We start from the raw sequence: 17,022 nt of genomic DNA, 5'->3' as shown, positions 1-17,022 counted from the left end.
TGCCGACAGCACAGCTGCACCGCCTCGGAGGCCTGGGGCTCAGACACCCGGTGAAGATCCCAGCCCGCAGCCTGGCCGGCGATTCCTGCGCCTCCCTGCGTCTCCCCGGCTTCCCTTTCAGACCCTGTTCGTGCAGGCTCACGGTCCACACTCTTTGCTCAGTGCCGCCAGCACACTTTGGCCTACACTGCCAGACTCCAGCCTGCATCTCTTCGCTCCAGCACCCCCAGCTTGCTGTCTTCCCCTTCCATGAAGTCCCCACTCTCCTCCAACGATGGAGAAACCACCATGAGGTTCTTGTGCTGTCACTTTTTAAAAACATGTCTGTAAGCCATCAGCACACGGAGACCATGTCTTAAGGAAGGAGCAGGATGACAAACGTTGGCTGTGGGACAGAGCTAACCCTGAGGGCTGGCCCCAACTCTGATGCTCTACAGCCTGGGAGACCCTCACCAGCGTCTCTGGGTTTGTCTGGCTCAGTCTCTGATGCCCCTGCTGTTGCCTTGGGCATGACAAGTGTCAAGAGAGTGATCCATTGCACTGACTTGGGGTGGACCCCCATGAAGGACTTGGAAAAGCTAGAAGGTGTGCGCCTGCAATTCTCTTTCGGGGAGTTTGCTCTTTTCCAATCACTACCCAAACTGGCCCTGGCACGTTGGTGTGGCTGTGCAGAGCAGGGCTGCCCAGGCGCTGCTCCGGTAGATGGGGAAGATGACCCAGGTGCGGAGGTGGCTCGCTGGCTTCACAAGGCCAGGTGTTTGTTTGCCCTGCCTCCACGAAAGCCTCTGCACCATGGGTGGAGGCTGCTCCTCAGAGCTGTCCCAGAGCGGGCCCTCTGGCTAAGTCCTCACGGGCAAGAGCTCTCCAGCCCCTGTGGGCTCAGGAGCCCGGGGGACACTATTTTAAGCGTTTACAAGCTGACTAGCAGCCCAGGGATCCCCTCCTCCATGGTGTGGCCTTTCCCTGCAGAGCAAGAAGGCCCGAGGTTTTCCAGCCACATCTTCAGAGAGGCAGGGGGCTGTGAGGCCTGGGAGCTCAGGGCACGATTTGCCCGAGGTGCAGGAGCGAGTGCTGCGCTTCTGTTGTCTGCCTCAGCCAAGTGCCAGGAGAGCAGTCTGGGTCTTCAAAATCAGTCTCCCCACTTCGAGCGTCGAGCCACAAGGGGTTCTGAGGCTGCCTCACTGCCTCTGTCTTGGAGGTCAAGCTACTGACATTTAAAAATTTCTAACTCCCTGGTTATTTTTGCAAAATAAATAGATGCATAGTTTTCTGAAAATTTTTTGGAGTTCAAAGGGAATACACCATGAGAATAAGAGGGCACAGCACTCCCCATCCGCTCCCCAGAGGCAACCACTGTTATGGATTTCATATGTGTCAGTGTATCCTGTGCACACTCTGAAAATGTACAGCCAAGCACCAAAGTCTTGCCTTTTTTTATACAAATGAGAGCCCACTACAGACAACTGTTAGCAACTTCACTGTTGGGGCTGGCACTATGCAGGACTAAGGTAAAGTCCTGCAGTGCTGGCATCTCATATGGGTGCTGGTTTGGGTCCCTGCTGCTCCACTTCTGATCCAGCTCCCTGCAAATGCACCTGGGAAGGCAGCAGAGGATGCCCGCCATGCTTGGGCTCCTGCACCCATGTGGGGGACCCAGAAAAAGCTCCTGGCTTCCAGAAGCTTCAGCCTGGTCCAGCTTTGGCTGTTACGACCATTTGGGGAGTGAAGCACTGAATGGAAGATCTCTTTCTCTCTCCCTCTTTCTTTGCCTCTGCCTCTCCCTCTCTGTAACCCCGCCTTTCAAATAAATAAATACATTTTTTTTTAAAGAAACTTCACTGTTTTCACTTCTAAGCATCTTGGAGATCTTTAGACACATAGAGATCTCATTTGTTTTAGCCGTTATCTGATGTCCTGCTGTATGATCTATCTCAATTGTTTAACCTGCCCCTACGGGGCTTTACATTATGCCCAGTTTTCCCTTCTGTTTGTACTGCTGCAGTGGACATCCTTAGGCTATACAACCTCGGGCATGCGCGTACCGATTTCTGTTACCCACTCCCTGTCTTTCCTTGTCTGACTTTGTGATCTTTCTCAGGGCTTCTTCTAGGCTGTTTATGAGCCTTTCAGTGGCTCTGTCCATATCCTCTGGGCAGAGGCGGACAGAGCCATGACACCAAAACCACCAGCTTGGAAGCCAGGTGTCCGCAACTGACCCAGAGCTGCTTCCCATGTGCTATTTCAGGCTTGTAGGACTGTGCAATCTCAACATTGAAGGAGAGACCTTACATCTCAGCCAGTTCAACGCCTGGTCCTTGAATCCCTTCTACGCTTGCTGGGACATCCTTATAAGGCCTCATGGCTTAGAGCGCATGGTCCTACAAGTCATGACATTGCCACTGAGTGAGGGCCTCCTGTGTGAACAGTGAATGAATATCACTATGTAATTATTTACTGGACATATCTGGATTTGCTGTGTTATATATTGTATTACATGTAGTTATATATCATATTGTATATATACTGCCCTTATTATCACCATTCTGCTGTTGCAACTTAATGGAGACAAAATTCCCTAACAGAGAGTGGGGACCTAATGTCAGGGCCTTTTGGGGAAGAAAGCAAATGGTCTCTGCCTTGGGTGATCCACGTGCCTTCCATGGCATCGTACTGAATCCCACAGCAGCGTACAGGGGAGGGACTGTCGACTGCTCTTTTACAGAGGATGAAATAAGGGCTCCGACGGCTGGGCAAGCTTCCGCGAGGCACAGACATAGTAAGGAGCAGAGGCAGGCTTGGCCCCAGGCTCGATTCCAGAGACACGAAACTGCCGCGACTTGCATTCCTAAGGCAGACGTGACTGGAAGCAGCTTTTTCGCTGAGCAGAGGCTTCTGGGGGACCACTGACTTCTGGCCCCGGGGAAGCGTGCATGGCTGGCAGAACACACTGGGTAACTGAGGAGAACAGCTCCAAGGTGGCAGAAAGGGAGCGTGGGGGCGCGAGGGCCCCAGGAAACGGGACAGGCGCTGGCACGCAGCGCCCCATCGCTGCTGCACAGTCCTGCGCCGTGTGAGGCCCTCCTCTTGCAGACCCCGTACCAGCAGAGGCCCCCGTGCCCCCATGAGCTGATTGGGCTCCTACTGGTCAGCCGCAGTGCCTTGCCTTCCCTTGCCGCCTCTCCTCTCGGCTCTCATCTGCCAGCCCAGCAGCCTCTCCTTTAAAACCTTTCCTTTGCACAACGAAATGACTCACTGGCTTCCTGCCAAGACCAAAATACTGTGGGTTTTATTTAACTGTTCTTTGCTCAGACAAGATTGGGAAAGTCAAAGCTTCAATTATCCTGAATGTGGATGAGTCAATGCCCAGGCTAGTGCTCAGCAAATGGCAAAAATACTTGCTTTCGTATTTCTTTGGCAATAACTCGAGGGGGGCGGGGTGTGAGGCGTCAGAGGACTGAAACACTACAGGGCTTTCAGTCTTTTGGCCGAAAGCGTCAGAAAGTCCTCTGCAGAGATTGCTCCTGCGTCCAGGAAGAGAGCAGAGTGATGACCCAGTGGCAGCTCCACAGGACTGACTGCAGCTTGTCCACAGGAGTCCGGCACCCAGGTCCTTGTAACTACAGTGGGACACTTGGGTGGGGTGCTCACTACACCTCCACCAGCTGACCACCAAGGCTCCATAACTTACCTCCATGATGGGATACTTCTTGGCCCATGTGCTATTTGCTGGGTCTGGAATTTCTTTGCGACACCATTGAGGTCTGAGGGCCGAAAGGAGAACACACACCCTATACGGAAGACAATGACAGGTGGTTAAGTGTGGTCACAGCAGCATGGAGGCACAGGTTCTTTGTGCAGCGACTGCAATGTAGGAGTAACTCTTGTCGGCAAATGAGTAAAATATAAGCCCTGGAAGACAAAGATGGCACGTCCTCCAAGGCTGGAGTAGTTTTCAGTGAGTTTGGATTGATGATCAAGAGACAGGATGCAGGGGGCAGGTATCAGGATGTACCAGGGTGCGCGGAAGCTTGTGATGCTGGCATCCCATATTGGAGTGCGGGTTCGAGTCCTGGCTACTCTGAACTTTCAGTCCACCCTCCTGATGATGTTCCCGGGAGGCAGGAGATAATGGCCTGAGTGCTTGCATTGCTGCCGCCCGTGTGAGACTGGATGGAGTTCTGGGCTCCTGGTTTTGGCCCTAACCCCAGCTATTTCAGGCACCTAGGGAGTGAACCAGTAGATGGATGATTAGTGGTGTAACCCACTATGCCACAATGTCAGCCTTAATAAAAAAAAATCTTGAGACACACACACACAAAGAGAGAGAGAGAGAGAGAGAGAGAGAGAGAGCAGACATTGAGGTTTGCTTAAGGAACCTTTTCTTTGAACTTTGTTCAACATAATGTTTAGCAATCTGTCACTATCCAGCCTTACATTCACTCAACAAATACTGATTGAACCCTTAAACTGTGACCAGCACAGTCAGCACAGTGCCACAGGCTCAAGATAGAACAACAAACAGGAAAAAGTCAAAAGTTATTATAGGGAAATACCTGAACATGGTATATTTGGTGATCGGAGTTAATGTGGACCTTTTATGATGGGAAAGGAAAAAAAAAAACCTTTAAAATGTTTCTTATAAGTATTTGTGGTAAATATTTTGACTTTTTTAAAAAAAGATTTATACATTTATTTGAAAGGCAAAGTTACAGGAGAGAGGGAGAGACAGAGAGGTAAAAATCTTCCATCTGCTGGTTCACTCCCCAAATGGCCACAATGGCTGGGGCTGAGCTAGACTGAACCCAGGAGCCCAGAACTCCATCTGGATCTCCCACATGAGTGGCAGGGGCTAAAATCACCTGATTCTATCTGCAGATATAACAACCATTAACACTGTGGTGTATATCCCTGGAGCAAGAGTGTTAATCACCACCCAATACCCATTTCCCCCTCCTTCCTAGAAGAAGACTCTGATATATTGGGATGACAAGGGAATGCTGCTAAAAGGCCACAATTTTAAGCCTCCTTTGCCTCACCAAGTTCTGACCCCATGAGATGTAACTGTGACTTCCCGAGGGAGGCTTAAGAAGGAAGTGGGGACAGCGTCCTTCCTTATTCCTGTAGAGGTAGAATGGACTGGAAGATGAACTTGAGCACAGAAGTTAATATCACACCGTGGGGCAGAAAATGAGGAGGGGCCAAGGTCCCTGATGAATAAGGAGCTGCCACACCCCCTTTTGCCTGAGCTCACTACCTTTATCCAAATGAGAAACTGTTTGCCAGTTTAATGCCACCAACTTAAACATTGATATATCTTGTCTATTTGTATATGAATGTGTATACACTGTTTTTAAGAAACGGAAATAGACATTATCTTGCCACTAGCTTTTTAAAAATGTAATGCAGCAAATATCATTGATACAATTTCATTTTCTTCTCCGTCATCTTTAACGCACGCGTCATATGTTATCATATGAGATACATCATGATTCAGTGAGCCAGTCCCACATCACTGGATGTTTAGGTTGCTGTTTCATGGTGTCCTTTTATGGACACTATTTCAGTGAACATGTTTTCTATCAAATATTTGCATCCATCTATGATATGCTTGGGATATATTTCTAGTTAGGAATTGCTAAGTCCAAAAGTATATTTTTAATATACTTTAATAAATATTTATTAAATAAATTTAAATAAATTAATATACTTTAATAAATTCAGTGTGCTACCAGCAGATGTATGAGGGGGTTAATTTCCCTGACCCATAGCAGCAACAGCTATTATCCTGTTTAAAAAAATACATTTACCAAACTAGCATTTGTAACCAACTTACTTTTGCCGGAAGTGACGCATTGAGAAAATGCCCACTATGATGACAGCAGTGCAAATGCTTGGTGCCACAAACACGCTCCAGTTGGCTTTGCCTGAAAAGTCAGCAAGTCCTGTGACTGAGATATCTTCAATGAGCATTCCGAAAGACTGTTGTGTGTTCCTCCAGGTTCTGCCCACAGCTTGTGGCTGGCTTGGCTCAGGAACAGGGCCAGCTTATCTTGGTCCATTCATTGAGGGGCAGGGGACCCCTAAGGGGGACAAATCTGTGGTTCCAAAAGGAACTGCAGCCCTATTTTGGCCCCTCCTTCTCAGGGACAGAAGGAAAGGGGCTGTGGTACACAAAGCACTGGCTGTGATTTGAGAAACCTGAGTTCTAGCATTAGCTCTGCTACTAACACCTGTGCTCTGTGAACCTCAGTTTCTTGATCTGTGAAATGGGAATGTTGGTATCTAACTTTCAGATCATTAGGAAGTTTGCAGATGTTCTATTTAAGGCACAGGGTAAAGTAGCTAATCATAGGAAGTCCTTAAGAAACACCAGCTGTTGATTTTACCAAATCATAGGATAATCTCTTGATCTAGCTACGGTCTTCAAAACTGTGCTTATTCCTTCCTATGTAAACAACCATAGCTTCTTACTAATTTTTGCAATTATTGATTCATCCAACATGTACACTGAGTTACTAACCACATACCAAGTTCTATTAGGTGCTGCAATACAAGACAAGTAGAAAGACTATTTATTGTGCAAGCATGTGAGCAATAAAACACAATGCCAGGGATATGTGTGAAAACAGGCACATGTGCCGCATTTCTAGGCAGTGCAGCAGAGAACAGCATGGGGAACTGCCTCATGGGTAGCTGAGGAGGGTTCTGCAAAAGGCACATGTCCAGAGTTTGAAGGAGCAGGCATTTAGCATAGTGGTTAAGATGCCCACATCCAAAATTAAAGTGCCTGTTTTTTTCTCCATTTTTTAAATTTACTTTTTAAAGAATACAAATTTCATAAGTACAACTTTAGGAATATAGTTATTCTTTCCATGATATCAGCCTTCCCTCCTCCTCCACCCTCTCTCCTTGCCAGTCCCATTCTCCATTAAGATTCATTTTCAGTTAACTTTGTACACAGAAGACCAACTCTATACTAAGTAAAGATTTCAACAATTTGCAAACACACACAAACTGTCTGAGAATTTGTTTTACAGTTAACTCTCAATACAACTCATTGAGGACTGAGGTCCTGCATGGGGATTTAGTGCACAGTGACTCCTGTTGTTAATTTAACAATTAACACTCTTAAGTATGACGTCAGTAACCACCCAAGGCTCTTGAAATGAGCTGCCTAGGCTATGGAAGTCTTATGAGTCCACAAACTCCATCAGTATTTGGACAAGGCCATAAGCAAAGTGGAAGTTCTCCCCTTCTTTTAGAGAAAAGCACATCCTTCTTTGATGGCCACTTCTTTCCATTGGGGTCTCACTCACAGAGATACTTCATGTAGAACATTTTTTGCCACAGTGTCTTGGCTTTCCATGCCTGAAATGCTCTCACGGGCCTTTCAGCCAGACCAGGAAGCCTTAAGGGCTGATTCTGAGGTCAGAGTGCTACTTAAAGTGATTGTCATTCTATGTGTCTGCTGTGTGGACTGCTTCCCATGTTGGACATTCTCTCCTTTTTAATTCTATATATTATTATTGCCAAGTGTCTGGGTTTGAGTCCAGGCTTTGGTTCTTAACTCCAGCTTTCTGCCAGCACAGACCCCAGGAGGCAGGAGGAGACAGCACAAGTAATTGTGTTCCTGACACACATGTGGAAACCTGGATTGCATTCTCAGCTCCTGACTTCAGTCCCTGCTTAGCTCTGGACACTGCAGGCTTTTGGGGCAGTGAACCAGAGGATGGAATTCTCTCTCTCTTTTTCTATACCTCTCTATAATTCTGCCTTCAAGTAAACAAAATTTGTTTTTAAAAAATAAAGAAAATTCTTCTGAAAAGAAGTGTGAAGTTGGAAGATGAACAGGAGTCAGCTGGGGGTGCAAGTTAAGGAAGACCAAACCAGACAGAGAACAATGTAAAAGCATGGAAGGAGGGAACAACATAGCTCTTTCAGGCAACTACAGGTGGTCTGGTGTTTCTCTAACTTATGTGTGGCAAAGGACAAGGCCAGATGGATACACAGGACCATGCAGGGCCTCAAAGCTAAGCAATTTGACTTCTAGCTTAAAGGCCTTTAGAGGACTGCTCATGAGTTGTAGCACAAGGTGCAATGTCAACATTGGGAGTCTTGCAGAATGACTCTTCTGACTGAGTCAAGGACAGGCTGGGAGGGAGGGAGAGAGCAGGAAGGATGAGATACAGAGGCCTGCTAGACATCTAGAGAGGTGTGTTAATGTGGGCAGGCTTTCTCCCACCACATATGACTGGCAGAATCTGACACTTCTTCAGCATCTTTGTTCCTGGGCAGATGGCACAAGGCTGGAGTCCCACCAGTGGAAAGAAGCTGACTCCTTAATCCTCATCAATTGCTCACACATGAACTTTCATGGGATTGCTGGGGAAATGAGAAGAGGACTTGTCAATTTTCCCAGTGGAGAGTTTCCTGGCATAAAATAACAAAGTCTGGAATGATCAAGGTGCTACTCCATGTCACAAAGCAAGCACAGCTTGAGTTTTTGCTGAGAGCAGATGCAAATGAACGTTGCCAGAGAGAAGAGAATAACTCAGCTGGAGGAGGAAAGCTCGTGTTAGCTGGGTCATTTATTCATATACTCATTAACTTGACTTTATTCAAGTAGATCGACTCTGCCTTTGATTAGTAGTTCTGCCACTTACCACCTCCATGGTCCTGAGTAATCTTTCTGTATTTTAGTTACCTCACTTGTGAAAAGGCATAACAATCTCTCATTTTTATTCATTTCCTATTGAGTACGTGGTAGTATGGTCCAGGCATAGCCACATAATGAATAAATTAGTGAAACTATGTTGTATGGGTTGAATTGTGTGCCCCCAAAATTCATACGCTGAAGTCCTAACAGCCAGACCCAAGAACGTGACCTTATGTGAAAATAGAATCACTGCAGGTATAATTGAAGACAAGATCATACTGGAGTAAGATGGACCTCTAATCTGTTATTACTGATGTCCTTATAAAGAGTAGAAGATTTGGATACAGGGAGAATGCTAGGTGCAGGCAGAAACCTACAAGTCAAGGAATATTCAATGATTGTATGCAAAGTACCAGAAGCTAGGAGAGAGGCATGAAATAGAGATTTTTCCTCACAGTCCTTATGACCCCTTCACCTTGGACTTCTAGACTGGAGAACTGTGAGACAATAAATTTCTGTTGGTTAAATCACATTTGTGCTACTTTGTAACAGCACCTCCAGCAAATTCATGTGGATACAAAGTACGTAACATAATAGTAACCTGATATGCAATCATTGCTATTGTTATTGATAGTGTGATTCTTATTGTTTATTGAGCAGCTATTCAGTGTACAAGTACAGTCAGCCCTGCTTTTCCATGGGTTTCATATCTGTGAATCAAGCAAACATGGATTAAAAATATTTGGAAAAAATTGTGTCTGTACTAAACCTATACAGATTTTTGTCATTATTTCCTAAATAACTCAGTATTAGCTATTTATACAACATTTACAATGCACCTAGCTATTACAGATAATCCAGAGGTGATTTAAAGTGTATGGGTGAATGTGTACAGGTGATATGCAAATGCTATACCATTTTATGTATAAAATCTGAGCATCCTAGATTTCAAGTATAGGTAGAGAATTCTGGAACTGATCCCCCACAGACACTGGGGACACCTGTTCTATGTTCTGGGCATCATTCTAGGCCTTGAAGCTAGAGATAAACAAGTATCAGTGCTGGCCTACTGGATGCAGAATTTTGATAGGTTATCAGAGTAATGAATTATCAAAGGGATATGGAGATGCATTTGGAAGACTTCCTGGAAGAGGAAACATTTCTTCCGATATTTGAAAAAAGGGTAGACACTATCTCTGAGCAGACAATGGAGAGGGAGAGTACTCCAGTTAGAGGAAACAGCAAGGTCAAAGAGGGGGCAACAAGAAAGCAGTCAGGGAATGTCGGAAAATCAGATCATCTCCATGGCAGCTGCAGTGAGAGTCCCGGGTGGACTCACCGTCTTGAAAGCTGTCCCTTACCTTGCAGACAAAATTCCCTCTCACTTCCTGGGGGACTTTCACCAGCAGCTGTCAGAGCCGTCATCCATAGGACATATGTCACTCTGGGCTTCAGGCTGTTTATTGGATGTGAATTCTGGGAGACTCTATAGGGAATTTCTAAAGGAAGAGAAAGAAAGGCAAATATGTATTAAAGGAAATGGCTGAATGTGGGCTTTTGTTCCCTTTTATTTTCTCAACGCTTCACGTACTTTGAAAGGGAAACACATGTTGCTACTTTCAAGTAGCCCTAATTCCTCCACACTCTGTGCTGTGTCAGGGCTTTGACTCTGTCGCTCCTGGAGCACCCTCCTCCACAGATATCATGCAAGCTAGATATTCTTTTCTGTGACAAAATCTTTTGGAATAATTTGTCATTTTGCTTTTGAAAATAACTTATCTGCAGTAACTCCTTTTATTTCCAAAAACTACAATGTTTCTGGTATTATCAGGTATCTTTCAGAATTCTTGAGGAAGGAGTTAAATGTAAAAATGATTTTCAAGGTAATGGGGTGTTTAAGAAAGCTAAGTTTAGCAGTTAATGGAATAGACATGTACTTAATCTGTTAAATTGTGGTTTTTGTACTTTTCATTTTGTAGGCTTTAGGTTCTGAGCTTACAGGGTTTGAAATGAAATGAGGGTCTGCTTTACTTTAACATAAAATTATTATTATTTTTAAGATTTGTTTTTATTTATCTGAAAGGCAGTTACAGAGAGAGAGAGAGAGGGAGAGAGGAAAAAAGGCCCTCCATCTGTTGGCTCACTCCCCAAATGGCCGCATTGGCCAGGCCTGGGCCAGTCTGGAGCCAGGAGCCAATACCTTCATCTGGGTCTCCCATATGGGTGCAGGGGCCCAAGAACTGGGGCCATCCTCCACTGCTCTCCCTGGTACACTAGCAGGGAGCTAGATCGGAAGTGGAGCAGCTAAGACTCGAATTGGTGCCCACATGGGATGCCGCAGACAGTGGCTTTACCCGCTGTGCTACAACACCAGCCCCATGATGGAAAATTATTGAAAACAAGAGCAGTGGTACTCAGATTGTTTCATCTTTGGCAGCCTGGAGCCTAGATTTCCAGTTCCTTATGGTCCAATCCCCTGCAGTTTTCTTCTCTGCAGGGAAGATTTTGTTTTTTGAGCAATGCACTGTTTTTCTCCTCCAAGAAATTTGAGCGTCAGTTGCCTTTAGTAAACAGACAATCTTGTCCTCCAGGGTGTTAGAGTGACCTCTCAAAAGCTGGGAGGACTGCTAAGTCAAGGACGGAGCTCCTGTAGAACTGGACTGCTTGCTCTTTCGGAGGACTGGTCCCTGTGCTGATAGTCAAAACGAACACTAGGACTCAGCACTCTGTGTCTCAGTATCACATACTGGCCCCCAAACCCCAGGGCAAGTCAGATAGTGTCCACCTGCTGTTTTATTTCAGCAGCCACAAGTATTGATTGCCTGCCAGTGCTGATAGAGGTACTGACAACACAAAGCACAGAATCCAGCTCAAAGAGTTCCCCATCTACCAGGAAAGCAGATCCCTTAAAAGCTATCCCATCCCGCTTGCTATGAGCAGCTGGCAAGATAGAGCCCTGTGACATCACCTGCATTCAACCCAGAAGGCTGAAGCCTGAGCAGATAGCTTAACAACAGCGAGTATCAGAGGAATCTCTCTCTTTCACATCCTGTTGGGAAAAGTACCTTGTGGAAAATTCCCCACGCTTGCCTGGTGACATGGCCTCCCCGACTTAAGCTGTGTGACTGAGCTCAGAAGAGCCTTTCCCTCTTCTTACAGCAGGGGATTACAGAATTAATTTTAGAGAGAGCTTTTGCTCATCTTGCTGCAGTAAAACATCAGCGAGCATCAGAGAGTCGACCATTAAACTGTGTGAGGGCATCCTTAGCTTTCGGAATGGGACGAGACGCGGTGACAGAAGGGAAGGGATTTGTATGGTTTGCTGGCCCAATAAGGTTTATTCACATACGTAGATTTGAGGAACAAAAATAGCAACTCTATGGGGGGAGCAGGGAGGATCATGATGGTGTCAGCAGTTTGGTTGGCAAAATAGGCAGAGTTGCATAACAGGAGAAAGAAGTCAAGAAGTCAAGCGGGAAATTCTGGTCCTACCTCCTCCAGGCTGCCGTCGTTGGCACACAGAGAGGAAGGCATTCAAACCTCAGTGTCTGAAACTTTAGACTCAGGGTGATTAAATGATAAAGGCACCCGTTTAAAGAAGTCATGGTAGTTGCCAATCATCAGGAAGGCTCTGGGTAGCAAGGTCCAGTAACCGGGCAAAATAGCTGCATTGTTATTGGAAATATGTTTTTATCCAATGATGTCCATTGGCTCAAACAAAAGGTTGGACAGCATCCACCTGTGTAGCATTCAACAAATACTGTTTTTATGAAATACCAGTAAATGGGTCTGGCTATATTCCAGGTACAGGGCAGACAATGGTGAGCGTATTGCTATTGCTTCTACCTTGTGATGATTCGAGTCTATTGGTAAAGAACCAGCAAGTAACATGCATGTAACACAGGAAGTAACACAGCATGATGTAGCTAACCTCTGGCAGCGAAGCGTGTCTGCCTTTGGTCCATCAGTACACACAGCGATATCAACATACTTCCAGAGCAGAAGTTGTACACCAGACCACTCCGACCTCCGCACAGGTGCCAGTCATCTGAATGAGCAGGCATCCACTTCTGCCAAAGTACTAAACTTGACCTCGCAGTCCCCCCAGCTTTTGGGAGGTCACTCCAAAATCCTGGAGGACAAGACTGCCTATTTGCCTAAGACAACTGACCCCCGTGTTTCTTGCAGAAGAAAAACAACATCCGAGCACTAACTGAACTTTCTGAAATGCAGATGCCTGGGCCCACCTCAGTCCTGCATCTCACCTCCCCTGCCCAGGCAGGGCCAAGTGTCCTGCGTTCTGTGCCCCTGCTACACTTCTGCATGGGCGCTTTGTACAGCTGGCTGGTCAGCTTTGCCAAAACGCAAGTCAGATAGGGCTCCTTCCTCCTCTCTCTCCCAACACCATCCTCATTTTGCTGTTATGCCACTTTCTTTCCTGGTGTCTCCCTCCCTCCTCCTCAACCTGTCACCTCCTAGATCTTTCGAGAAACTGCCTTTGTGGATTCACCACTGATTTTTGGTTGTCAGATGTAACAGGTGTTTGGCTGTCCTTGATTGTAGAAGTCACATCACTTTTGTGTATTTTTTGTTTTTTTCTTTATCTTCCTCAGTAGACTGTGAACTCTCTGAAGATGGGGAGCAGGTGGTATTCACCAATAAATGTTACTGAATTAAATGGAAATTTAATCTAAACTGATATAAAATACTCCTCTCCTCTTTTAATTTGTTTGAAAATAGCCTTTCATGGGCTCCAGTGTCATCAGAGTTGTGGCAACGTAAGGTAGGTATTTTCCGCAACATCTTCAAGAGCACCTCCCAGATCCAGTTGACCATGTCAGTCTGTCTGGTGGTAAGCAGACATTTCAGTTTAAACTCTGCCAAAATGAAAATTATTGTGGGGGCATATTTCACACAAATAATTCCAAATGGCACAAGAAGAGGCCAATTAAATCATTCACTATCTCTTGGAATTCACTTCAGAACCAACTTAGCCTGCCAGGCCCAGAGAGGAGAAGTTCTGTTGGTGGGCGTTCTGTTTAACCAGTGGTGGAGGGGCGGGCATTGTGGCATAGCAGGTTAAGCAGCTGCTCGGGATGCCTGCATCTCGTATTGGAGTCCTGCCTACGCCAGCTTCCAATCTAGTTTCCTGGTAATGTCTGAGAAGGCAGCAGATGATGGTTCAAGAACTTGAGTCCCTGCCACCTACAGTGAGACTCAGAGAGAGTTCCTGGCTCCTGGATTCACACTGGGATAAAAAGCCTCACTCTCATTTTCTGTCTCTCTCTCTCTCTCTCTCTCTCTCTCTCTCTCTCTCTCTCTCTGTCACTCACTCTGCCTTTCAAATAAATAAATAAATAAATAGATAAATAAATAAATCTATCTTTAAAAATCAGCAGTAGATTAGTGAAACAAATATTTGTAAATCCTTATGAGGGGGACCAGCATTGTGGTGTAGCGGGTGGAGCTGCCACCTGCAGTGCCAGCATCCCACATGGGCACTGGTTTGAGTCCCAGCTGCTCCACTTCCAATCCAGCTCTCTGCTGTGGCCTGGGAAAACAGTGGAAGGTGGCCCAAGTCCTTGGGCCCCTGCACACACATGGGAGACCCGAAAGAAACTCCTGGCTCCTGGCTTTGGATCAGCGCAGCTCTGGCCGATGAGGCTAACTGGGAAGTGAATCAGCAAATGGAAAACCTCTCTCTCTCTCACTTTCTCTCTGTCTCTCTCTCTCTCTGTCTCTCTCTCTCTCTTTCTCTGCCTCTCCTTCTGTCTCTGTATAACTCTGACTTTCAAATAAATAAATAACTCTTTAAGAAAAAGGTCATATGGGCTAAAATCAAGTGACAAACAAGCGATAACTTAAAAAAAAAAAAGCCTTATGAGGGACTACTATGGAGCTACAGCAAATCCATATGGACTGATGGGGTAAGACCTCCTGTCTGTATTATTGAGAGAGAAAAGCTAGGTATAGATCAGAATATAGAAAAAGACTCCAAATATATTCTGCCTTTATGATAACTGCTCCTGATGGAAAGCCAGCTGCTAACAAAATAAAAAGCATGTCAAGCCCAGGGGAAAAAAAACAAAAAGCAAAAAAACTCTCATTAGATCAAAGATTAGACCATCAGATCTGGCAAGAGACTTGGAATGGCTGCATGAATGAGTGGTTCATAAAACCAGAGATAATGCTCCAGCCAGAGTTCATTTTAATTGCTTTAGCCTTATAGTTACAGAATAATTATGGGTCATAAAGATTTACTTACTTTATACTGTGTTTTATCCATTTTAAGAAGAATATAATATGGTTATTGCCAATGTGGGGATTTAAAAAGTCCCCAAATGTATTCCTTGTGTGCCTCAAGGCTCAACCTAGCTGGCATCTCAGTGCCTTTGTTGCTTTTTGAAATGCTGTCTGTCCATGTCTGTCAGCACCTGCAGTGCCTTCTCACTTCCCCTCATTTCTGTATTCTTAGCCATTTATTTGACATGTGACACGCATTCAGTAATTTTGCATGTGTGTGGGAGTTCCAGTGTCCTCTGTTTGACTTCGGTTTTAGAAGTCCTTGTATTTGTGGAGTCTTTACTAAGTACCGGGGACAGTGCTGGCACAGGGGTATAGACAAGCATGTGCACGTGTTTTCCCAACATCCAGAGAAGGTCCCCGCTGCACGTGGTTGCCCCACTTACCACAGAGCTGAGCCTGGGAACGGGAGTCCTGTTCCTTCCAGTAAATTCTGTAATGCAGGATGCAGCCCATTTGCTCCTGGGCTGGAAAGTGGTCCCATGAAATCCAAACACTCCCCTCGTCTTCTGTAATGTCATTGATGTGGGGCCCCCTCAGCGGAGCTGGAAAATAGGACACAACAGGCTTCTGTCACCCTCCACATCCAAATCACCAACCCAAAGCAACGTTTGGCAAAGGGTCACAGCTCACCTTTGTGCTTGGAGTTTCCCAGGATGGAGCTGCATCCTCCTTGGCCTGCTGACAGTGCATGCACGTGGATTTCATAACACAAGTAGGGTTTGATGTTCTCTGTAAGGACAAGGGCGTTCTTACAAGTGTGCCATCACTTGCGAGTCACTAGCGGGAGTCATTTTAATATCTGTAGACAAGCCATTTCTGGCCTTTTCTTAGAGTGAAGATGGTTCAACTACAGGCTGGACTGAGAATAAAAGAACAAATTCCCAGCATCCTATTCACTAAACACTGACCCTGGAGAACCACTGCTCCCAACTTTCAAGTGTGAGATAAACCAGCAAACTGAGTTTCTTTCCATATAATTTCATATGAGCCAACAGGGTCATTCAAGTTTCAAGAAGTATTTAACTATATCTGCAAAAACATTCACCTTCGAGAAAAGAACTTGACTTTTACAAATAGGTTGTTGGCTGTTTACAAAAAAGTGAGGCTGGAGTTTTGCATACATAGCACCTGGAAGGCTTTTCTGATTCTACGATGCTTATCGGGACCTGACTGGGCAGTGCAGGGCCCACACATGCGGGTGTGACTGACCAGGGCACTCTCTGGTGCAATCTGACCCCTTCTCCCCTCCCCACTGCTCCCCCACCACGTTCCAGTTAGATCTCAGTTGCTTCATAGCCTGGAAGATTTGGAAGGCACCCAGGAATGTTAATGCTCCTTTCTAGCTTTTAAAATGTGCTTTGCAATTTTCTGTCGGTTGTGAAGCTTATTGGTAAGTTCCTCTTCCAAGGCCAAGCTCCTCACTTCCATGAGTATCAGATTTCTATTGCTTATGAAGCATAGGACCCTCTCCTAGACACTGCCCTTGATGTATCTTTAAATCCAAATGACAATTTAAAGGGGAAAGAGAGTGAGTCCCTCCTTGGTAACCATATATCAGTTGGCCAAAGTAAGGACTCTGTCCAATGTTGTTTGATGCCCTGCTAATAGGAGGCTCAGATTTCGGGCACTGACAGTTGATTAGCATTTCACATCTTTGTTTTTGAGGGAAGAAGAATTTTTAGACCACAGAATATTTTACTTAAATGGTGTGTATCTCATATGAAAATCCATCATGCCTTAAATATTACAGAAAATAGGTAGCACATTAAAACCCCATCATGTAACCAGTGCTGTGAGAAGAGACTAGAACGAGATCAAAACACACACCATGGGTGTGTTCCAATCCAAGTTCATGAACCCAGTGAAATGGAGAAAGGACACAGTGAACTTAGTTCTATAATCCAAAAATTCCTCATGGGTATCATCCAGACCCAGAAGCCCAAAGGGCAACACAGAACATGGAATCGTGTTTCATTTGGGAGGGTCCGGTATGTGGCTTTCTGCTCCCTGGGTCTGTTTGTTCTGCCTCTAGTTATAGAAGGGGCCAGTCCCAGTGCTAT

At 45.6% G+C, this 17,022-nt stretch overlaps 1 protein-coding gene across 1 annotated transcript in view; it reads right to left on the bottom strand.

The window, feature by feature from the left end:
- IL12RB2 (interleukin 12 receptor subunit beta 2) overlaps positions 1-17,022 on the bottom strand; it is a 93,876-nt gene that overhangs the window by 2,102 nt on the left and 74,752 nt on the right. The window contains exons 13-17 of the mRNA XM_062190093.1: positions 15,593-15,691; positions 15,346-15,504; positions 10,018-10,155; positions 5,834-5,924; positions 3,689-3,788 (exon numbers count right to left, since the gene is read on the bottom strand). Coding sequence (XP_062046077.1) covers positions 3,689-3,788; positions 5,834-5,924; positions 10,018-10,155; positions 15,346-15,504; positions 15,593-15,691 — 587 coding nt within the window. The remainder of the gene's footprint in view (positions 1-3,688; positions 3,789-5,833; positions 5,925-10,017; positions 10,156-15,345; positions 15,505-15,592; positions 15,692-17,022) is intronic.

The sequence above is a fragment of the Lepus europaeus genome, chromosome 5 (genome assembly GCF_033115175.1).
Source record: "Lepus europaeus isolate LE1 chromosome 5, mLepTim1.pri, whole genome shotgun sequence".
NCBI lineage: Eukaryota > Metazoa > Chordata > Mammalia > Lagomorpha > Leporidae > Lepus > Lepus europaeus.
Note: the sequence above shows the minus strand (reverse complement) of the source record. Positions and strands in the feature narration are given on the sequence as shown.